We start from the raw sequence: 24,511 nt of genomic DNA, 5'->3' as shown, positions 1-24,511 counted from the left end.
TGGATGTTAAATATTGAGGCTGGACATGCCTTTAATCCCAGCACTTAAGAACCAGAGGCATGAGGCTAATGGTAAATTTAGGGTCGTCCTGGTCAACAAGGTGAGGTCCTGTCCAATAAAACAGTAGTAAAAAATGTAAAAATGAATTATCACAATCAGAGGGCTAAAGATGTGGCTCAGTTGGAAGAGTATTTGACTAGCATGCACGAAGTTCTGGGTTCGATCCCCAGTACTGCAAAAACTGACCAGGAATGGTGGCACATGCCTGTACTCCCAGCTTTTGGAAGACAGAGGCAGGAGACTCAGAAGTTCAAAGTCAACCTCTACTATAGTATGAGTCTGAGGACAGCCTCGGCTACATGGATCTTGTCTTTCTCTCAACAAGCAAGCAATCCAGACAAATTGCATACTAAATCTGTGTCAGTGCCATCTGCACTGTCTGCACCACCCCACAAAGTTGAGGATCGCACTGCGACTGGAGGCCAGGAGCGCGCCATCCCACCTCCCCAGTACCCCACTTCCCTTCATCAACAAGTCCACAGCCTGTCTTGCTGATACTTTCCGTTTATTCCCGCAGTAGACAGTCCTCTCAAAGTGCAACACTCCACCAGTCTGTCACAGCCCCTGCTCCTTCCCCTCCAGCAAACACCTGGAAATTCATCTTGGCGCACTGACAAGCTCCTCTCTGATGGAAGAGTACTGCCACTGTCAGTGTCACAGGGAAAACACACACACACACACACACACACACACACACACACACGGACAAAAGGACAAACAGAAAGGCTCTCTCTGAGAGGAGCAGGGCCATGAAGGCAGAAGGGAGAATAGCCCGGACATGACTTTCCCTTCCCTAGCAGCAATCATGCTGGTCACACTGGCTCCGGAGACCTCCACCTGTTTTGATAACCGATGATACCATAACCATAACCTTATGTGGTATCTCAGCCTACCAGAGGCCCACGGAGTCAAAATAAATGGAGAGACTTCTCCAGCTCGTTTGCAAAGAATGGGTGGTGTGGCTAGACGGACCATCCGGTTTCTCCTTTTAGCAGTTAGGCAGAGCACCTGAAGAACACTGGGCTGGAGATGTTGCCTGACAGTGAGAACCCTCACTCTAATGGGAGCAGGGCAGCATACTTTGGATGGGAGGGAAAAAGCCCAACTGTCAAATACTATAATGACCAAGAGGATGGGAAAAGACGAGCAGCTCTAGAAAACAGAGGAGATTCAAATGTTTGAACAAATGAGATTTAAAAAGGTAAAACAAAACATCTAACCACTAGGCCTGACTTAGGCCTCACTCATAAACAAACTGCACATGTATGCATGAACACACACACACACACACACACACACACACACACACACGAACCAGAGATGCCCAAAGGAAGGCAAGTTCAAATGTCTGCTCTTTGGAAGTTTTGAGGTGACCTGAGCACAGGCAAATGTGAAGGCCCCCTGCCTTAGTCAAGCTTCCAGAGGCAGCCTTTGCCTGAGCTCTTCACAGCCACCCCAGAAGGCATTCTTCAGGCTCTTGGAGTCTCACTCGCAGATGGACATCCTTCTTAGATGGCTTCACCCATAGCAGAAAGACCTCCCCTCTTGGGCCCTGCACTCTGGAAAAGGCACCCCCAGACAGCAGTGACTCGGGGGGCTCAGGAGCTGGAAGTCTGGAAGAGAGTCTGATGGATATAAGGAGCTGCTGCTATGGTCAGAACTCCTGGGACCATGGCTGAGGACCCGGAGGCTCAGTGCTCTGCTTTAGAGAGAGGCCTTAATTTAAGGCACTGCCATCTTGGCTCCCAAGAGCCCAGTACTCAGAGTAACTTGAAGCTGCTGTAGCTGCCCACTTCTCACTTGATCTTGGGTGCTCTTTTGAACTCTCTGGCCTCAGGCTCCCAGAGTCAGCTCACCCAGCTTCTCTGATGAGGATATGCCTGCAGGAGCCTTCTGGGCATTGGGGATCTGGACAGTTTGTTTACATCCAGGCACCGAGGACCAAAAAGTCTTTTCCAACCACAGCAGACAGACACAGTCATCAAATGAAACCATCCAGCAAGGCTGCCATTTCTTCAGATGTCCATGTCAGCACTGTCGGATCTACACAGAGTGTAATGTGGCACCAACCAGCTGTCACTTTCTCCTCCAGGAGGGACATGCAAGCCCCACAGACCACGCTCAGCACACAAGTCCCGCTCGTATGGGAGGCTGGTTTTAGTCACTGCCCTCAGCTCCAACCCCACACGTGGGATCTACACTTTAATCTAGCTTCTGACTGAACTGCATTCTTCTCCAGCTTCTCTTGCAGGGCAGATACCTTAGGTTTTACCAGCAAAACCAGAGCTACCCAGGATCACGGTTTAAGTGCTGCAGTGCCTAAGAAGGAGAGTCCCACTGAAGGGAACTGGAGGTGTAAGGCGCAAAGAACACAGAACCCTAGGCTGTCGTCACATCCTAACACACGTTCAGAGTGGTGGGCTTGGGGAGAGGAACACACAATAACTTAACAGCAGAGCTGGAAGAGGCATTCGGTTCTCTTCAACTCTAAGCAGAGGCCGTTCCTGGATGTGCAAGCATTCATAATACTGATAACGCTCAGCTCGGACTCAGCACAGGGCACATACATGTGGTCAGTAATCAAGTCCTTTGTACAGCAGGATGCCAAGAGGCATCTTGATAGCACACAGCAAGAAAATAGCTGCACTCCTGCACAGAACCCCATTAAAAAAGTGTTTGTCTATTACAAAGTCAAATTTTCCCCCATTGTTTCCTGTTTTATAAAGTCAGCAATGCTGGAAGGTGTCTAGCAGAGTCCGTCTTCCAGGAATGAGTGCAGAAGGGGAGACAAGACTCAGGTACAGCCCTTCAGTGAGCAGACAGAAAGACCACCTGAGCCTTGCATCCATTTCAGACAAACACACAAACAGAAAAGGATTATTGCCAGCGTGTGCACTTTCACAATGTGATTTTTGTATTTCGAAAGCTTGAATTGTCCCTGAAAGAGAAAAAGGGAGAAAATAAGAGTATTCAATATATGGACCATCTAGATATAAACACACACACTTGACCAGTTCTCCAGCTCTCCATACCCAGCCCTTCCCTGCCAGTCTAAAATCAAACAGCAGCTTGCCTTGTAAGTCCCCACAAAAACTGCCAGCTTGTTGCTTGGAAAGGCAAAAGGTTAGCAACTCCCTAATGCAGGTGAAATATTAATGCATGCACATTCTCACAACTGAACACTAGCTTTAAAAAGGGAGAAGTTTTCTGCTAATACGGAAACATCTCCAAGATCAAAAGGGAATCTCTAGTACACAGCAGTGGGTACACAAAAGCTATCTTCAGGGGAGGTGGGCGAGAAGAAAGGCTACATACATATTCATCTGCCTGGATATAAAACTTTAAGGAACTCTGGGGGCTGGAGAGATGGCTCAACAGTTAAGAGCACTGGCTGCTCTTCCAGAGGTCCTGAGTTCAATTCCCAGCACCCACACGGTGGCTCACAGCCATCTGTAATAGGACCTGATGGCCTCTTCGAGCCTGTAGAGCACTCATACATAAAATATAAATATAATATAGAATTTAAAAAAAGAAACTCTGGAACACACAAAGTCACCTAAGGTGGGACAACAGGGGCCCAAAGGCAAGTGGGCAGGTGAAACAGGGAGGAGGAAGGCACAATCAGACCATGCAATAAACAAACCCCACCCACCACAGCCCAGTTTAAAACTGAATAGCATCTCCAGAGGGTGTACCCTGCTCCCAGCAGAAAAGCTTTTCCTGAAAGAAGAACATAGGATGTGGCCCCAGTATGGTCTTATGTGCCTTCTACTGGGTGCAGGCAGCCCTGACCACTAGTCTTGTCTAGAAATCTAGCCACAGCTCAGCATCTCACATCACCTGAACCTCAAAATCCCACGGGTTTCCCTGGCATGGACTTTAAGGTCCAATCAGCTGCTGCCCTAGCCCAGGGCTTTGGGTTTAATGCATCAGAAACTCTGAAACAAACTCTCATTTCTCAGGCTTCTGAAGTCAATTCCTCTTCCATTAAAGGGTTACTGTAGCACTTAACTGATCTTCCTTCACACTGCTACATATAACTGGGCTTTGACAACTGGTCCAGAGTAAAATAACAATGAAGAGGGAGTATGCTCTCTCAGGGAGCCACATGGCAGTTCTCTACTGCCACTGGCTACTGAAAACAAGTTGACAGTGACCAAGAGTCCCATAATCAAACATCAACTGTTCTATATGCCAAGAGATGGGTGAGCTGCTCTAGGGGAACTGGGAAGAAACTGATGTGATTTCCAAACTCCACTGGCCTTTCTCTAACTAACACACACGACCCTGTGGCTCACTTATCAACTGTTTGCATCTAAGCAGCTGAACACAAGGTTAATCGGCAACCATTCAAAAGGACAGATTCCTGGGGTGTCACAAGAGGCCAGCAAAAGATGCTTAGGAACCTTAATCATGCCACAGAGGAGAGCATGAGGAAGTGGTGTTCAAGGGTTCTTTCTGAACTCTTAGCTGGTGTGCTATGTCACTAAGCCTGCATTTCAGATGACACCTCTTCTACACATGCCACCAGCTAAACTGACCACAGGAAGTTTGCTCTGCCCCACTTCTTCCCTCAGAGCCGCCCCTGTGCCCAGACAAGGCTGGACAAAAACAAGTCTGCTCTTGGGAGGACAAACAGAAAGGCAGGGCAGTAGGAAAGTGACCGGACTTTCCAACTCAGGAAGAGAGGCAGAGGACTGTCTCCTGGATAAGGAGATGGGTAGCTGAGTCTCTGGATCTAGCACAGCTAGGGGGCAGGAAGAGGAGCTCAGGGAAATACTGATCAGCGCTGGGGCTGGGCCAGAAATGCCTTTCCCTCTGTGCAGGCCACAGCGGGAAAATCAGGTAGTAGACTACAATCAGGTAGTAGTCTAGTTACTTCCCATCAAAGAGGCCTCTCTCTAGTAGGAAAACCTAAGTAGTCCTATCATCTGAAGGTTCATTTGCAAGATGGAAAAGGAAGATTAGAAGAGCCATAACCGAGGAGCTTCTTCCCAGATTAATAGAAAAACAAAGAGCAATGAAGGTAGGTGGCAGGCTCTGCCAGGACAAACTGAGGCAGGACGGCGGCAAGATCTATGGCTGTAGACTAGTCTTCCCAAAAGCAGTAAGTTAAGAATGTTTACTTTTTCCCTGACTAAGAACTACAGGTTCTGGCTATAGAACAAGAAGTTAGGTGACAGGAGAATAAAAAAAGAAAGTGGCTTCTTCTCCTGCACTTGTCCTTCTCCTCTACCTCTGTGTGCTGTGGGTACAGGCTCTCTATGTGATCCTTGCTGCATTGGAACTTGATATATAGACCTGAATGACCTTAAACTTGTGATCCTCCTGCCTCAGTTCTCGAGTGTTAAGACTATAGGAGTGCCATATACGTATTTGTGCTTCTGCTCTTTTAAAACAAACAAACAAACAAACAAACAAACAACAAAAACCAAATCAAACCAACCAATCATCCAAAGAACAACGAAATACTAGCAACTAGCCCCCTGGCCATGATGTGGCGGTGTGTGACTGAGCGGTGTAGCCTGAGCATATAGGACACCTGAGTACCCAGGCCCAGAGCCCTAGAGGAAATCTGCAGAATCCTTATGAATTCAGTTATATGGTCTTGATGGGATCTCAGAAACACCAGAGACTCCCATTCAAACTGGTTTCTAACTTCATTATTTCCAGTTACCTTGGGGAAACTTGTGTCCAAATACTCCCAAATGACTTTCTAATTTTCTTTGTTTCAAAACAGTCACTTCTTAACTCAAGTTCTAACTTTGGGAACAATGGGCTAAGGGAGGGGTTAACTCGATGAGGCAGAGGAGCACATCTCAGAAGGATGTGTTCCTCTGCAAGTGTCCATCTCTGCACTTGTGCCAGTGGTAGCACCAAAGTGACTCTGGGTCCTCAGGTGAATGCTGGGCTCCCTCCCAAGTCTCTGTTCACCGTGACTTGCTACCCTGAGTACACTTGCCTCACCCCTGGCTATCCGTGGGCTACCCTGGTGGGTGGTTTTGCTACCTTCTTCTATCCTTGAAGAGTTGGCACAGTTGTAAAATCTTTCAAGGTTCAATGGGAGTAAATTTTAATCTCATATCTTACTGAAGACAGTAAGACAGCGGCCCTGACAAACAACACACACTCTTGTTCTGTCCACGCTAGTCCAGTGATCAGGTAGCCAGGGTCCACTCCACTCATCAACCTAGTGTACTTTCATTAAAAGCCATGGCTCCATAATCAAAGTTATGTGTAAACATATAACATATAAACATAGCAAGTAATTTGGGGAAAAAATTACAAGTTTAAGATGTATGCACGTATGGTTTTGTTTTTTGAGACAGGATCATGTAGCACAGGTTGGTTCTGAGCTTGCTCTGTAAGGGAAATGACCCTGAACTCCTCATGCCCTTGCTTCTGGCCCCAAGTGCTAGGGGCATTTATATATATATAAGTCACCATGTTCATTATTTTGGAGTGGGGGCAAGGGTTATACTATGTGGCCCACTGGGACTAAGGTGCCATCCTGCCCAGCTAGGATTATCTAAACAGCAGTTTTTCTATCAATTTTCTTTACAGATCATGATCCATTTGTATAGGGAAACAGTAAAGCAAGAAAGGAGCAGGAAACTAAGATATTGTGTGGCAGGTGTCTACATCTTGGAACACCTCACTCATTGAAAGCTAGATCCAACCAGTAGAGATGGAATATGAGGTCTTTTCAAGTTTGTTACGGTACTGTGATGGGTGTTTTGGATTTCAATTAGAATGTTCAAATGTTCCTCACACACTCCTCCTGAACCATCAAGTGCATAAAGACACAGAGGGCTACAAAGAGGAATATACAGTAGTGATCATGCAAAAATATGACTCTTTCAGATAAGTCAAAGGTATTTCATTTGGAAGAATTTAGAGTCTGTGAAGGAAGAAGTCATTTAAAGTTTCTAATTTAAAGAATTTACTCTCCCAACCCCACCCCCCCGTTGGAGGCAGCGGAGGACACACAAGATTGCAATATAACCCAGTTAGGCCTTGAACTCATCATGTAGGTCAGGTTGGTCTAAACTCTTAGCAATCCTCCTGCCTCAGCTTTCTAATCGTTAAGAGTGTAGTTGTGAATCACTATGACTGATCAAAACTCAATTTATAACAGAATCAAGCTATTAAAGTCGGGATGGGGAGAGGGAGCTCAGTGTGGTAGCTCATGCCTATAATAAACCCCTCAGGAAGTGGAGGTAGGAGGATCAGGGGCTCAGGGTTATCTCAACTACACAGTGGGTTCAAGGCCAGTCTGGGCTACATGAACCCTATCTCAAAACAAAAACAAGAGCTGGGAAGACAGCTTACTGGGCAAAGTGCTTGCTGTACAAACATAAAAACTTGAGTCTGAATTCCCAGAACATAAAAAGTCCAGCAGGATGGTGCAAGTCTGTAATCCTCACACTCCGATAAGGAAGGAGGAATGAGTAAAATCTTTTGCAAGCTCTTGGACCAGTTAGCTTGGGGTATGCAAAGGCGAATAACAAGAGACTGTCTCAAACAAGGTGGAAGTGAAGGCAGATAGCCAAGGTGTGTGTACACGTACACATACACACCCTACCCACCTCCTATTCAAAAAAACAAAAAGGGAGCTGGAAACACCATCCATTTTCAAGAACCTTGCTACTAGTCCCCCTAGATCACACCACACCACGCAGCACCCAGACTTGCAGTTGCCTGCTTCTATTCCCCACAGGGTAACTTTGTTTAGCTCATCTGAGAGTGGCAGGTCTACTTTTCTGGAAACTTTCATTTCCTTCCTGGGGCGGTGGAAGCTCTTGAAGTAGCTACTGTAGAGGTTCATGGTGCCTGATGTCTAAGATGAGGCTCTCAGTGAGGAAAACATTCCTCTCCTTTCAGCTAAACTTACCCAGTTCCCTCTGCTAGAGAACCACATGGACTAGACACTCTCTTGATGAACTGCAAATATTTAGGCAGGCAGATACTAGAGTTGGCCCAGCCTTCCCTACTCTGGGGTCCATCTCTGTCATGTTACCATGGTCATAACCCTGAAGTCCCGTCTGCTGACTTTCATCGTAGAAACCAAATTTACAACACTGTTTCCTTACAACTGACAGGTGGCAGCAGCAAATGAGAAACAAACCTCTCATCTAACCCATACCAGGGCCTGCAGAACTGTCCCTTAGCCACAGAATATTGGAAGATGGCTTAAAAATGGCCATAGAGGAACAAAATAGGAAGCTATGGTGCAGTGACTCTCATGAAAAGTTACCATCTGAAGAGAGCTCACATCTGTTGGTGCAGAGCTAAATGGGAGCAGAAGCGGGAGGTTCACCTGAGACACAGGACCCAGGGAGACAGAGGCAAGGTGGGAGGCAAATGGGAAGGGCATCCCCTTGGGAAGAGGGCTCCTATGGCTGAGAGGTAAGTCATGGGGTTACAGAGAAGGTAGACAAGGCCCTACCCTGAGTGTGAGAGACAGAGGGGGAGCGTCCGATCAGCGGCCGCTGCTGTTCACCAGGCCATGAAACTCCTCCCAGGCCCTGGTAAACCAGAGACAAAAAACAACAGCACATTCAGGTCAAACGCTTTGAACAGAGAGCAGACACCATCAGCCCACCTCCCACTTCGACGCCCTCCATGCTGACTGGAGACACAGGGAGCTGGTTAAAGAGTGGTGAGGTCCCAGCAGCTTTCTTCTTAGACGGACAGGCAGCTGGCATTTTCGGCTTGCTTTCCTTAGGAAGTCTAGCCTTCACTACTCCCTTGAGGACTTGCCAGTGTTCCTTCAACAGGGGCAAAGGGAGGCCACTGAGGTCAGAGTTGAAGCTCAGCCATGCCCACAAACACGTCCATCTTGCTTCAGCAAGGGCAACAGTCCCTGCCTTTGCTGCACTGGGTCCAGGAAACAGGTAGTGGAAGCCACGTTTCTTCATTGGGCCCGACCCTGAGGGTAAAGCCAGGGATCCACCAGCATTATCACTAAAGACACAACCCAGTTATATATCATGTTCTCTGCTGTCACCTTTCTAACCTTCTAACCTTTCTAAACTTGAGATGCTAAATATGTCAGAGTTTATCTGATTCTGAAAACACCCATGCAAGTCCTATCTTTAGAATTAAGATGTGTGGGTCATGGCAGCTAACATTTCCAGTTAACACAGCTCATTACAACCGCATGCCGATTAACACATTTTGGTGAACATAATTTAGAAATGTGATCAGGAAGGAATTAGAAGTGGGAGTGGAGGGATGCATACTCAGCTCACAGCACAGCCAGTATTCCACAAGCAGGTCGCCACTGGCTGCTGCATGAAAAAGGAGAACTTCAGATCTCCCAGTGTTCTGGGATCTCTCCCCACCCCATTTTCTTTTGTATTTTTGTCCTACCCACTTTTCAGTTTGAAAGCAGTGATTGTCCTAGGCACTATAAATTACACTTAATGCCAGTCTAGAATTTGCTAGTATAGACCACACTGGCCTCAAACTCAAGAACTCTGCCTCCTCTACCTCCCTATTGCTGCGATTAAAGGCTGTACCACCAGCCCAGACAACTATTTTTTTTTTTCTTGGTTTAAGGTAGTAACACTACTGAGTGACAATACATCATGCCTCTCATTACACATTTAGTATTGTAAGTACTAAAATATATTTCATTACCAGGCAGTTTTTCTTTATTTAAAAAAAAGGGGGGAATGGGGACCTGGGTAAAGTGGGCCACACCTTTAATCTTAGTACTTGGGAAACAGGATGGTGGATCTCTGTGGAGTCTGAGGTCAGCCCTGTCTATATAGTAAATTCCAGGATGACCAGGGCTACATTGTGAGATCACGTCTCAAAACTAAGTAAAGTTATTAAGGACTACGTAATGTCTGTCCCAGTTTCATCAATATTTTCCCTCTGCAAAATAGCAGTATTTATGTTTTCCTCCAGAATATTATCAAAGCTACTAGTTTATGAGAACTTACTCCAAGGGAAATCTAATGCTATTTAAGAAGCATGCCAGAACTTGTCAGCTCCGAGCTTTGTGGAGAGACAGTGATGATTGTACTCTAGGTTCCTAAGGGACACTGGAGACGGCTTCACTACAAGGGAAAATTCAATGCTTGGACAGTGACCTGGGAACTTCTCTAACAGCAAGATTTAACTTCTACTCTAAGTAACTTAGAGGTCAACAAGGAATCACATAGTAGGGTTGAGGTCCATCACATTTATTCTTTTGTTTCCAGAAGGCTCCATCCTTAGTACACCTGCCTAACAACAAACCAGTGGGTGAAGATCTGGAGATCCTTCTAGTATACTCAATAAACTAAGCTCAGACATGGAGACTTTGGGTTTGGAAACTTCCTTGCATGGATTCAGGAGAAATACAACACTTGGTGTACTCACTCTTATTCTGAAAGGACAACCAGAAGGGACTTTCTAGTTACTTTCCCTTCCCTTGGCATCCCAAGTACATTAGGTAACATCAAAACTTTCTTCTTTAAAGTTATCCTAAAAATTGTCTTATGCTTCGAGCATCTAAAAACAAACAAACCAGAGATTAATACAGCCAACTGGGAATTCTAAGCAGATCCAGTGACAGCAACTGATCCCATCTCACTTACCAGAAAGCAAATTCTCAGAGGGACCTCATTTATGTCTAAGTTCATGCTTCCCTACCCCTGCCCAAAGCCTACAGGCACCAGTGCCTTGTTCTCAGCCAGCCCTCAACACCTAGAAAGGGGTTCAGCCACCTGCTAATCTGGGTACAGTGTACAATGCAAGCTTAGGCAGCCATTAATCTAAAGTGGCCCACTATTGCCAAGTTATGACTGAACTAGGACAGAGTGAGTGGGCTGGCCCTCATATGCATATTAAAGCCCAATGCTGAAATACAATGACAGCCAATCAGGTAAAGGAAGTCTCCACACTTGGCCCGCCTCTCTCCTTCTCCCTTACTCTGAAGAGAAAACCCATCAGTCTTCTCCAGCACTGTGGTCCATTATGGGAAGAAGGCCCTTTTGCTATTCCAGACCATATGCACAAGGAATCAGTGAGGCATCTCCAAAGAGCAATTTTCTCACAAGACAATGCTGTGTTAACTACCTTTGGGAGAGCAGTACCCTGGTGGCCCCAGAATTCTGGCTGCTATGAATTTTCTCCTCAAATAGAGGATAGAGTGAGCCATTTGATGTAAGAACCCAAACCTATGAAAACGCAAATCTGCTTCATGATGAGGAGCCATGAGCTGGGCATGAAGGCAGACACCTCTAATCCCAGTTCTCTGATGTGAAGTTGGGGGTCAGTGTGGACTACATGGCAAGTTCCAGAGCTGTGACCTGGCACAAACACGAGTGAGTAAGCTCTGTCTTCTTAGGGAGAATGAGCAGCACAAGGACCAAGCAAAGGAGCTTTTCTGTGGGGCAATGACTACTTCCCGGTTCACCCAGGGATGCTGCAGAAAACCGCAGCAGGCAGGGTCATCAGGGAAGGCTGGAAAGACAAACAGGTAACAGACACTAGAAACTGGCTGAAACACAGAAAGCTGGGGTAATGCTTGAGTGAGGAAAGCTGAGCAACTCCTAAACACATGTCCTTCACTCTTAGAGAACGTGGGGGACAACCATTACTGCTGGTTTCCTCGAGTCTCAGTGGGCGCTGTGAGCCACAGGAACAGACCAAGGCAGCCGTGCTGACACCTCACAAGTGGCCAGCACCTGAAGGGGTCTCACCTCAGTCTGCTGCTGACAGGCACCAACTCTGGAAAGTGGCATCAAGTTTATTTGCTGGTACACCTATAATGCACACGTACCTCACGGTGGAAGATAAGGTAGAAGGCCCAAGAAAGCCAGTGTTTGACATGTGCTCAACAGACGATAGGCTTTCTGCATCCTAGCAAATCTCTTTTTTTCTAGATGCGTCAATTTGGAGAATGTGATGAAGCAGCACTGGCATGAACATTTCCAGAACACAGAGTCTAAGGTCTCACTGTGTGTTCTGTGGACTCCTGGGTCACACAAAGACCAGGATTAAGTCAGTCAGCTGGTATTTAGGAATGTGTTGCTGCCAGACTGGATGAGGCACTCTGCAAAACTCAATCTTGTAGTTACTTCCCACTCAAGCAACCCAGAGTTCACAAAAATGCTTTTTAATTTTTAGTTTTGGGGGTAGCTAACAAAGCTTGCTGAAACTCTCCATGCAGGGTAAGGCCTGAAAGCCAAGCTGCACACATACATAAGCAAAGCCATAGTACTCACAAGGCAAATGTACATTCAGATTACTTCAGGGGCAAATTTCCCCAAGATGAAGGCACCTCTTACCCTAGAGCTGGCACAGTAACCCTGGGCTAGGAGGAAGGAAGGGCTCTCATTAAGCAAGACTGCCAAAGAGAAAGACAATCTACTCTGCAAGGAAAGGGAGGAGGCTGCCAAGCGGCTTTGGCACCAGAGAGAATACCCCATTAGCACAAAGCAAAAAAGTATGTACGTACAGCCACAGACAGACAGAAGCAGGGCTTTAGCTCCAAGCAAGAGATTTCTATGAACTAAAAGCAAATGGAAGTTAGCAAAGAAAAGCCAAGAATACCACTTCTCCAACCTTAAGAGACTCTCAAGCTGGACCTGAACTCAGCCGCTACTCTGGGCCAGCCATCAGTCTAACTGGATGGAAACTAACACACCTGAGCACCAGGCGGTTGGGGCTTACTTTGTTAGATGTCACCTCCTTATGTCAGACCGCAAGAGTCCACGAATAAGGTACCATATGACTATACAACAGGTTTGTGGATTCCCTGAGTGGCCCTGCATGGAGAAGTCTGTGTGCCATCCCTCGATAATGGTGACAGTCAGTTCAAAGGCCACATCTTGATGCACCATAAAGAGCAAGAGCATGAGACAAGCTGGTTTAGCACCATTTATTTGTGATCTCAGCTGTTGTTGCAGCTGCGCTGTCAGCCTGTTCTCAAAGCATAACATGCTCTTCCGTTCCTCTTGTCCAGGACAGAAGGGTCTTCCAGGTGGCACGCCAACAGAACAAGAGACTCCGATGACGCCAGCTTCAATGACGGTGCCATCCAGAGAGGGAGAGTGTCATGGCACATTCAATCGCGTCTTCCAGAGGTTTTGAAAAAGGAGCCTTTGGGGGCCCAGCCTGCCTGGCATTCTAGTGGAAGTGCAAAAGGTAGCTCATTGGGAGAGGAAAGAGAGTGGGGAGCAAGGGAAAGTGGCATCTGGGGTCTTGAGGAGGGTGTTACAGCTGCAGGGCAGGATCCCAGAGGCTCTAAGTCCTGGAAGGACTTGTTCATGGGATTTTACAAGTCAAGATGAACTGCCTCCAGGTATCAGAAAGGGAGAACAGTGGGGAGTAAATGGAACTACCTTTTCCCGTTCCTAACCAGGTTAAATGGGAACCTAGCAAACAAGAATCCTAGAGAAAGATGCAGACCTTTAGAGCTTGGACTAAACCTGGCAGGAGGGCAGACACTAGCTCTATCCTGCAGCGGAGAGTAAGACAGACCCACTCTAAGAAAAATAGCAGTGATACAGGATTGCTGAGACAAGCAACCAGGTCCACAGATGACAAGTGAGTGCTGGTCGCTCCAGTGAGTCAGAGCTAGCCATCTGATAGCAGACCAGTTCCCATGGCAGTACGCCCAGTTAAAAACTGGCACCTAGCTGGTAAAAGAAACTCCACCCACAACATCATATGTGAACGCATGGGAAAGAGTCTCACATAGTATCCCTGCTGAACACAACTACTGGCTCACTATTAGTTTTGAATAGGAATGGCATGATTATGACATTGTACTAATGATGACAGCAATAATACTTGGCCCTGTAAGAGCTTTCTTGCTCTAAGGACCCTTAGTTACAAAGATTAAGCCAGACTTACCACGCCTTACTATTTATTTCTGTATTCTTATCTTATAGCTGGAGAAACTGAAACAGAGATGTAGAGACTTGCCAAAGGCACATACTGACTCAGGGCCACAGGAGACAATACACATAAAGAGACCTGACTCCTGGCTGGCCTTCCATCCTCCTTTGAGACAATCTGGCAGCCACTCCCCTAACCTATTCATAATGACCTGAGCTTATCTCTGTCACTAACCCTGAAAGAGCAAGCCCTTACCAGTGATTCCCAAAGTGGACAGCACTCATTGTCGTCTTTGTCCCAAGACTCTACCTTCCTTCCGTTCTCCTCACTCACAATCTACCCTACTTCCTCTAGACTTGAGTTCTATACATAGAAAGTGGAGTCATCACCCTGATAAGAAGTCAATCTCCCAAGACAAAGAAAACAGACTAAAGCTAACAGGTTAAACAGACATGCAAAGGTTGGGTCAGGGTGGGCAGGGAAGAGGAGTTTTTTATTCAATCAAATTGTCTTTAAAAACAGCCATGAAAAAAAAAAAACCTCTGAAAGAGCTTTGTCTTTCATTTTAAAATAGTGGTTAGCATAGGAAAGATAAGACAGCCTGTAAAAATGAAGCCAGCCCAGGCAGGAAAACTGGGGTTCTGCTTCACAACCCTTCACAGTAGGTCCTTGGAGCCTCACTAACAAGAACTTCAGCAAGTGGCCAAAGCCCTACTCCACAAGTCAGTGTCATATATGACCACATGTGTCTGGGCCCAACTATGGAGCTACTTCTGCTAAGCTCAGGGACCTGTCCCCCCCATACCCCCCAACACGTACTTGATGCTGTCGGTGTGAGTTTTGTATTCCATAATGGTGTTGGGAGGTAGGTTAAGCACGCGCCGAAGAGTATCCCGGATTCGGGCTGTGGTTGCTTGGTCGCTGGCAGTCTTATTCCATATAGAAATAATGTCCTCCTAAGGGAGGAATAGAATGAATTATCAAACCACCAGAAGCAGCAATGAGAGTAGCAGTGGCAACACAAGAAAGAACACTGGCCTGGGCTGACTTACCTGAAAGCGGACAGAGACCACAGCCCCGCAGATCTCCTCCCCAACCATGAATTGCTCCCCCAACATGGCCAGGATTAGATTCTCCCAGCAGCGAGATGCTAAGCCCTTCCGAAGTCGAATAATCCACTTGCCACCATTTTTATTTGCATCATCCTATAGAATAAGAGAAAGCATCGAGGTGAATCCTGGTCCACAGTGTCATCTTTGAACACCAAAGGAACACCTCTGAAGACCAGGGCAGTCTGCTCACGTTCTAATTCAACATTACTTCAATTATCATCGAGAGATGAAATAGGAGGGAAAAAAGCATCCTTGATCTAAATCATTTGAGAAAAATAAACTAAGTAACTAAATATATTTTTTAAAAAGAATTCACTTTTGCCAGAACTATTATTTTAGGAACCCAAGTGAAATAATGTCCCATTTTAAACACAGACCATAACCACCATTTGCTAAAAGCTGACTGTCACTAAGTACCAAGTACACAGACAAAAGTTCAGATCTTCCACTCAGACACAATCTAGTAGAGGAGACAGACAACAAATGAATCAGTCACACAGTCTACGAGCATTACTGTAATAGTGCACACATGACAGTGAGGGCATTACGGCTAGAACCCTCAGAGGAAGCACATATGCTGGTCGTGAGGGAAACACTTAACATGTAAAGCAGGTGAAGGATGCTGAGGGCAGTGGGAGGAACATGTCTCACAGAGTCAGGGATATGTGAACAAGAAGGGCTGACTTCAGGGAAGGAAAGACTTTGATATCTTCTAGAACATTCCCCCCTCCCCAGAAAATTCTCTGGCACTGGAACATGTGATGTGCAAGAGTGCAGTGAAGTAACAGCTCTGCAAAGAGATCAGAGCTACCTCTGTAGCTCTGCTATGGGTCTGCTGTTACCAGTTTTTTCTTACCTCTTTAATCTTTTACCTACTAAGCAAATGTATTACATATACACATACACATAGACACAAGTTCTATGGGAACAAGAACATTTTAAAAAGCTTTTTACCCCTGTAAAAACACCATTTAAGTGACAGAGTCTATGAAGGCCTCAATAAGAATGGTCCCCAGAGGCTCATATATTTGAATTCATAGTCAACAGGGAGTGGCACTTTTTGAAAGAATTAAAAGGATTAAGAAGTGTATCTTTGTTAAAGCGTGTTTCAGGAGTTGAGGGGGGGGGGTGGATGTTGGGGTTTCAAAAGCCCATTCCAAGCCCAGAGTCTCAGTCTCTCTCAGTCTTTCTCTCTTCCCTTCCCTCCCTATGGATCAGGATATTCAGCTACTGTTCCCCAGTGCCTGCCTGCATGCTATCATGGTCTCCGCCACTATAATGCACTAAACCTCTGAAACTGTAAGCAAGCCCCAACTAAATGCTTTGTCTTATAATAGTTGCTTTGGTTATGGTGTCTCTTACAGCTATACAATAGTAACTAAACTAGCACCATCTTTAAAGTCATCCTGCAGCCACAACCCAAGAACACATGCAATTGCATCAATGCCTTTTCCTAGAGATACAGACTTCCAAAATTCATCAAATAATGTTACAGCTTCAAGAGAAAACTTCAAAAATGGTTTTCATTTTGGTAGGACTTAAATTAAAAGAAAAGAAAAAAGAAAACAAATCTGCTCTCAAAAGTCCTCACCTCCCACATAGGTTTAATTCCTTCTTTGAAGAGATGAAAGTCACTGTGGCCTGTCAGGTCCCCAGGGCGTACCATGTGGCTGTAAAACTTCCAGAACTGCTCCACCTGCAGAAAGAAAAGCCAAGAGTACAAGAACTTTTTCTCTTGTTTGCATGGACAAAAAGCTGTGTTACTAAAGAAGAGAAACATGGGAGACACTGCCTCAGCTATCTCCTTTGGGGAGCACACTTCATTTGGAGTAGGGTAGAAAAAAGTCTATCATATATTGTATTTGGTTTGAGACATGGTTTCTTATTTAAGAAACGATGTCTGGCTAATACAGTTTAATCAAAGGAAAAAACAAAAGCAAAAGAAAACAAAAATACAACATACAACACTCTGAAGATAAACTCTGGGGATGGAGAGCTGGCTCAGGGTCAAGTTCACTTGTTGGCCTTCCAGAGCACCCAGATCCAATTCCTAGTACTCACAGGGCAGCTCCCAACCACCTGTGATTCATAGTCCCAGGGGATCCAATACCCTCTCTTCAGACTTCTTTGGGTACTGCACACATGCATTGTATAGATATACATTCAGTCAAACACTAAACTAATACAGATAAAATAAACCTAAAATCTAAAAACAACAATAAAAAAACCTTGGTGAAAAATGCTGGCCTCAGCTAGTAGCTTTAAGGTGGTAAAGCAAGTCACACCGACATATACCTCCTGCCTCAATGCAGGAACAAAACCAGCTTTTTGCATAACTGAAACCCTTCTGTCTAAGGTATGTCAAGCACCACAGGGCTGCACTTGTCTACAATCACAGAGCCAAGTCTTACTTTTTTCTTTTTCTTTAAACAGGATCTCTCACTGTAGCCCAGACTGGCCTAGGGCTAGGGTTTCTATTCCTTCTCTCAGCTTGAAAGATTGTTTCTCCTTGATTTAAATTTCTGAAGAAAACTAGATTTCTATTTTTCTTTCAAATGTATTTATGTACTTGTAATTCACCAGTATTCAGGAGCTAGGAGTTTGGGATCATCCAGATGAAACTATATAATGAGACACTGCCTCAAAAACAAACAAACAAATGTGCTGGTGCTCAGTGGTTAAGAGGACCTGACTTCTTCATTTCATGGCATCCACACTAGGTGGCTCACAACTGCCTGTAAATACAACACCAGGGATCTGATGCTCTCTTCTGTAGACACTCAGCAGGCATAGACACACACATACACATGCATACAAACACACACACACAATTTACAAACAGTAACAACAACGAAAACCCCAAATTACTTATAATCATCACTCTAGTCTCCTGTGATCCATAGAGGCCACCTGTAGGCACTAGCAGTAAGGAGGCACTTTAGTAACTATCAAGACCACACTCAAGGAACTGTGTAGCAGGAAGAGAAACTGACTTATCACATGAAATAGTTGTTTTCTCCAGCTGCCTTCCAGAATAGAACATGTGAAATGTCTTCTACATTTCAAAGTCAGAAACTAATGCCATCTACAGGATTTTAAAGCAATACTTCACCTCTGCAACTGCTAGGTCTATCTGTACATACAGTAATCTGGAATATTAAGTGGTCATACACATATAGTGAGCACTAATCTAAGCTTTTACCCACCCCAACAATTGAAAAAAACTAAGTAAGCTCATGAGAACCAAGGCTTACTGTGACTAGGAATGGAAGGATGTGGTGGGGACAAAACATATTAATTTCTTAGGCAAGAATCATTTGATGGTTAGGTCTCCAGATCTTACAGGCAAAATACACAAATTTGTATCCAAGCCAAAAGAGAGATAAAATAAAAAAGCTTAAGAAATAGCATTAAGGGGCTAAAGAGAGAGATCTCAGTGGTTAAAAGCATACACTGCTCTTCCTAAGGAGCTGATTCGATTCCCAGCACTCACATCAAGTGGTTTATAATTGCTTATAACACCAGATTCAAGGGGACTGATATGACACCTCTGAACTCTGTGGGCACTTGCATTCATGTGTTACACACCCCCATAAATAAAATAATAAAAAGAAATAGCATTAAACTTTGAAAGATGTACTTTTCATAAAAAAGATTTTTACTTTTATTTATTTATTGCTTTTTTGAGACAGGGTCTCTCTGTGAAACAGTTCTGGCTGTCCTGGAATTCGCTCTGTAGATCAGACTGGTCTTGAACTCAGAGAGATCCGCCTGCCTCTGCCTCCTGAGTGCTGGGATTAAAGGTGTGCACCACCACCACCTGGCTAAGATTTTTATTTTTAATTATGTGTGTGTGTGTCTGTATGTATCTGTGTACATGCCCTCAAGGCCAGAATTCCTGGGAGCTGGCATTACAGGAAGTAGTGAGCTATATGACATGGGTGCTGGGAATGTGACTTACAGCTGCCATTCCTCAGGAAGCTGAGCAAGAGAATCACAAGTTCCAAGCCAGACTAAGGTCTAGCAAGACCCTATCTCAGAACAAACAAAATCACAACTTGTGCTGGTGCCTGGCTCTGTGATAGGTGGACTCCCACCTTCTCAAATGTCTGATGAGAAAAGGAGCTGCAACGGCTCCTAGAGGTTTTTTCTTTTTCTTTTCTTTCTTTTTTTTTTTTAACTGCTTGATCTATTAGCTCAGGATTCTTATTAACTAACTCCTACATCTTGAACTAACCCATTTCTATTATTTTGTATTTTACCACCTAGAGGTCTTTTCTGAGCCTCTTTTCTGGGTCACTGAGCAGTATTTTTGGCTTCAAGTGGAACTTTTGAAAAGCCATCTTTTTGGGCTGGAGAGATGACTCAGTGATTACGAGTATTTGCTGTGCTTCCAAATGACTAGTTTGACCCCCAGCACCCACAATAGGAGGCCCATAACCACCTGTAACTCCAGTTCTAATGAATCCAATGCCCTCTGAGGGTACCTACAAGTACGTATGCATGTATACACATACACGTAAAAAACAGTAAAAAAAAAAAAAATAACCTTTAGGCCAGATGTGGTGACAGAAGCAATAAGACCCTGGTAAGTTCAAGGCCAGGCTGGTCTACATAGTAACTTCTAGGCCAGCATAGTTAGACTCTGTCTCAGAAAGGAAGAGAGGTGGGGAGGGAAGGAGAGGAAAGGGGGGGAAAAAGAAAAGGAAAAAAAGAAACTTTAACAAACAAACAACACCGGAGCTACTGCTTTGGATTTGAAAAAGGATTCGTTATCATTACTTCTCTGGGAGGGATTATTACCACAGGCCATTTCTTTTTTTCTTTTAGGTTTTTCATTGGGACAGGGTTTCTTTGTGTAGCCCTGGCTGTCCTGGAGATCGCTTTGTACATGTGGTTGGCCTCCAACTCAGGGATTCAACTGCCTCTGCTTCATGAGTGCTGGCATTAAAGACATGTGCCACCATGCCTGGCTACAAACCATTTCCTAAGGCTGTGGATTATGACAGCAGACTTTAGGCTGTATTACTTGTCCAGTGAATACTGAGGGTATTGATGGCAAACCTCTTAATACCACAAGGAAAGAAAATAAAATCTGCTTGTTTCCTTGGGGTAAACTCACATTTTTCTTTTTTACATTTTTTTCTATATAGGAGAGAAAAATGCAAGACACAATCACACCTATTCCAAACTAATTTAACAGAACCCTGAATGAAAACGTCTTTCCCAGTTCTTTCTCTGATCCTTCTAATGTTTAATCAATTGTTCCTAACATAGAACCTGTCACAGTACATGGAAACTAGTCTAATATTCCCACATAACAGATAATCAAAACTTCTCTGATAGCTTCTGTGTTAGAAATAAATGGATAAATTGGATGTGGCAGTTCACATCTGCAATCCTAGAACTTGAGACAGGACTATGCAAGCTCCAGGTCAGCTGGGTTACACGGCAAGACCCATGCTCAGAAAATCGATTCTGCACACAGGCTGAACATAGTGGTGCAGGAGAATCTCTGTTGAACAAGACACACTGGTGTTAGTTGTATGTAGTTAAGGTCTCTGAACTTACAAATGCAGTAAAGAGCCAGGAGCGAAGGTAAGGGTGGGCTGGGGTGAGAAGGAACACGAGCACTCTGTAGTGATGGCATCCACAAATTTATCAGAATTCAATTTCATGAGGACAGATATCATATACAATAAAGCTGTGTCTCTCTTATGACAACTCTGTATATAAGGACTCAATAAATACCTGCTCAAATAAGAAACTTCAAAACAAAACACCCCCTTTCTTTTTTTATTATTTTGCATTATGCCTTTCTGATCAAAGCTACCATTCCCATATTTAGATTACCTAAATGTTACCTATGGATACTAAAGATAAACCTAAGAATTGAACAAACAGGACCATAGGAGCGCAAGCCAGTCTAGCAAGGAAACCAGAATGTGTAACAAGTTACTAAGATAGTAGACACAGTGACAGAAATGCAGGGATGAGTGCCACGCCAAGGGACAGTCCACCAGACCATCACTATACTCACCGAGGCAAAGGTACCAATCTGCTTGATGTTCTGCTCATAGCTCTGTGAGCTAGTGGGACGGCCGGGGGTTCTCCTAGAGTACCAGAACGTGTAGTTGTACTGCAGGGGATGTTCTGCTGGTCCAGGGACAACAGCCTAGGAAGTCCAGAAGATAAGTTAGTTCATGGCATTTGTCACAAGGATGTGAGTCCAAACATTTACTGTATTGCCCTTTTTTTAGATTTATTTATTGGTTATATACAACATGTTTTCCTGCACACCAGAAGAGGGCATCAGATCTCATTACAGATGGTTGTGAGCCACCATGTGGTTGCCGGGAATTGAACTCAGGACCTCTGGAAAAGCACTCAGTGCTCTTAACCTCTGAGCCATTTCTTCAGCCCCTGTATTGCCCTTTTTATAAGATTTAGTTTTGTTTTGTTTTGTTTTGTGTGTGTGTGTGTGTATACACATGCACATATGCGTGCATGCATGAGGATTGCTTGCGGAGGCCAGAAAAGGGCTTGTAACTATCTGGCATGGGTGCTGAGAACCAAACTCTGGTCTTCTGTAAGAATGGCAAGTGCTCCTAACTACCAAATCACCTTGTTTTTTAAATTATGATTATTTTTATTATCATGTATACATGTAAAGACTAAATGTGGGAGTATGCATGCCATACTGTGTGGGGAGGTCAGAGAACAATTTTCAGAGTTGGTTCTTTCCTTCCCTCTGTGGGATCTAAGGACTGAACTCAGACCACCAGGCTTAAAGCTGATGAGTCATTTTTCTGATCCTTAATAAACATTTTACAGCATTACACTGACTAGACGTGGTGTTATATATCTTTAATTCCAGCACTGGGAGGCAGAGGCAGACAGATCTGTGAGTTTGAGGCCACTTAGGTCTTTTACTTCCTAAGTTCTCTCTATCCCAAGTCATTTTTTAATGTGTACTACTGCTGACTGAAGAGTCTAAAATAGCAATGTGTAGGATTGAATTACTGAGCGGCCTTTAAAGTAGCACCAGGTGAGAACCTTGACTCCCCCATCTCACATGAGAATACTGTAAAGCAACTCCAAGACCCACAACAGAGAAAGTTCTAAGTTCCAAAATTAACTCTAGTCATTTCACTATTTTTTAAAACTTGTAATTATAACTGCATACTAAGGATTCACTGTGACATTTCCATATACGCATCCACCAGGCTCTGGGCACACCTAGTGACCCATGCACTCTTTGCTATTCTCTTCCGTCCTCTCTATACCTTTTCCCTTGTGTTCAGTGCTAGGAATTGAACCCAAAGTCTTATACCTGCCTATGAAGCAGTACCCCAAGTCTCACAATCCTTTTGTGTCTCTGTAAGTGTATTTGTGGTCATGAGAGTATGCACATGTATGTGCACATGACAAGAGCATATGGAGGGAAGGAGTCTCTCCAGCCCCCCTCAACCTTTTATTTTTAGAACAAATCAAAGATCCCAAGAGTACCTGCCATCAAGTTACTCTGCCATCCTTAGATACACAGACTCCAGGAGACAACCAAGGCTTACAGCTAAAGGTAACTATACCCAAATTACAACCCAAAACATACCTTCCTCTTGCCGCTGCTCTGGTTCTTATCTCGTTCTGTTTTTTCCTTCTCACCATCTTTCTGTGTGCTGTTTTCTTCATTCTGATCGTGGTCTCCACTGTCATCATCTTTTAAGCTAAGTGGGAAAGCAAATCAATGTCATTCCATGACTAAACTATTCTTGTTACCTAACAAAACTATAAGGCCACAGAACTACTATGTAACTAGCCCAAAGTCACTCAATCATAGGCCCATGAAATGTATTGTGAAAAGGGCAAAAGGGGAGAACTAAGCAATAATACCATTAAATTAGCTAACCTGTGATTCCCCAACCATCAGGTTTTCTGTTTCCCATCAGCAGTATAGCAAAGCAGTTAAAAGGGTGGTTTTTGTTGTCAAAAATAAGTCAGTAATGAGAATTTCTAGGCAAATAATTCCTTTGACATTTGAAAGTTAAAAACTTGCCCATATATATATATATATATATATATATATATATATATATATATTTTGCTACATCCTCTCCTTCCCACCTCTCTCCTAGCTGTCCTTCTTCTATGTCTTAAGTCTATTGTCTTCTCCAGTCATTTAATTAATTATCAACTTCTAAATGAGTCTAACACAAATCTTTCCTCTGTTTTCTTAATGTGACTGTTATTTAACCTGTATTCATAAGACTCTCAATTGTCAGCTTCTATTACCTATCCTCTAGAATAAAGTGCAACACCAAAAGTTTTTCAGAAAACTTTGGAAGCTATGTCCAGTGCCATAGTTCTCTCCTCCCCAGCAAGCTTTCTCTACGACAAACACCTCGCCTCCAATCCAAGGTGCCATTCATCCCTGACTGTTTCTTTCTCAATCAGAGGATTTCTAAAGACCTATTTATTTGTGTATTTTATGTACATGAATGTTCTGTCTTCATGCACACCAGAAGAAGGCATCAGATCCCATTACAGACGGTTGTGAGCCACCATATAGTTGCTGGGAAGTGAACTCAGGACCTCTGGAAGAGCAGCCAGTGCTCTTAACCTCTGAGTCATCTCTCTAGCCTGAGTAAAAGGGTTTCTTCAGAGTAGTACCATACACCATCTCAGTATCACTGGCACTCAAAACAAGATGATACTGAATAAAGGTTAAATTTAAAAAAAAGGAGGAATGGAAGTGTTCTTGTTTCATAAGCTGAGTTAAATGTGAAAACACCTAAAACCCACCAGATGCAGACAAAATCAAACAGGTTAGGGTAAAGATAGGAGCGCCATTTGCTTAATTTGGTATGATGGCTCAGTAGATAAGGGCACCTGCAGACCTGAGTTCAATCCCTGTAACCTACACCCTGGAATGAGAACCTACTCCTGTTAAATTGTCCTCTGACTTTTATACATATACTTAAAAGAAAAAAAATGAAGGAGAAAAAAATAGAATTCATAGCTGGGCAATGGTGGCACATGCCCTTAATCTCAGCACTTGGGAGGCAGAGGCAGGTAGATCTTTGTGTTTAAGGCCAGCCTGGACTACAGAGTGAGTTCCAGGAGAGCTACACAGAAGAACCATGTCACAAAAACAAAAACCACACAAAAACAAAACACAAAGAGAATAGCATTCACTCTAGAATTAGACTACCCACCCATCTGTTTTCTCCTGGATCACTTTTGGGCTCTATGACAGTATATACACATATACAGAATCAGGTATTTTCAAGACAGTTACCAGAAGCACCTTTTATAGCTCAGACATCATCCTACACAGAAATATAAACATGGTGTAGAGCACTGTACATTTAGAAAGTGGTAGGGTTTTTGTCTATAAAATCTTTAATGTTTGACACATAAAATACACCTATAAATAGTAGGATGGATGAGCTAGCCATGTTGGAGTGCCTGCTCTGCCCATGTGGCAGCCATATTGT

General features: G+C 44.2%; 1 protein-coding gene across 5 annotated transcripts in view; it reads right to left on the bottom strand.

Moving 5' to 3' along the window:
* Positions 1-548: 548 nt before the first annotated feature.
* Positions 549-24,511, bottom strand: part of Eif4e2 (eukaryotic translation initiation factor 4E family member 2) — a 28,428-nt gene continuing 4,465 nt past the window's right edge. For 3 of the 5 annotated variants that reach the window (XM_048428876.2, XM_048428878.3, XM_048428877.3), the window contains exons 2-7: positions 22,627-22,741; positions 21,055-21,189; positions 16,606-16,710; positions 14,955-15,107; positions 14,722-14,858; positions 12,927-13,188 (exon numbers count right to left, since the gene is read on the bottom strand). In XM_048428876.2, coding sequence (XP_048284833.1) covers positions 13,116-13,188; positions 14,722-14,858; positions 14,955-15,107; positions 16,606-16,710; positions 21,055-21,189; positions 22,627-22,741 — 718 coding nt within the window. In that variant the 3' untranslated portion in view covers positions 12,927-13,115. Of the gene's footprint in view, positions 2,999-8,509; positions 8,589-12,926; positions 13,189-14,721; positions 14,859-14,954; positions 15,108-16,605; positions 16,711-21,054; positions 21,190-22,626; positions 22,742-24,511 lie in introns of those variants that run through there. The other 2 variants (XM_048428879.3, XM_048428880.3) reach the window with 2 other exon arrangements.

This window comes from Myodes glareolus, chromosome 1 (assembly GCF_982192425.1).
Source record: "Myodes glareolus chromosome 1, mMyoGla1.1, whole genome shotgun sequence".
Classification (NCBI taxonomy): Eukaryota; Metazoa; Chordata; class Mammalia; order Rodentia; family Cricetidae; genus Myodes; species Myodes glareolus.
Note: the sequence above shows the minus strand (reverse complement) of the source record. Positions and strands in the feature narration are given on the sequence as shown.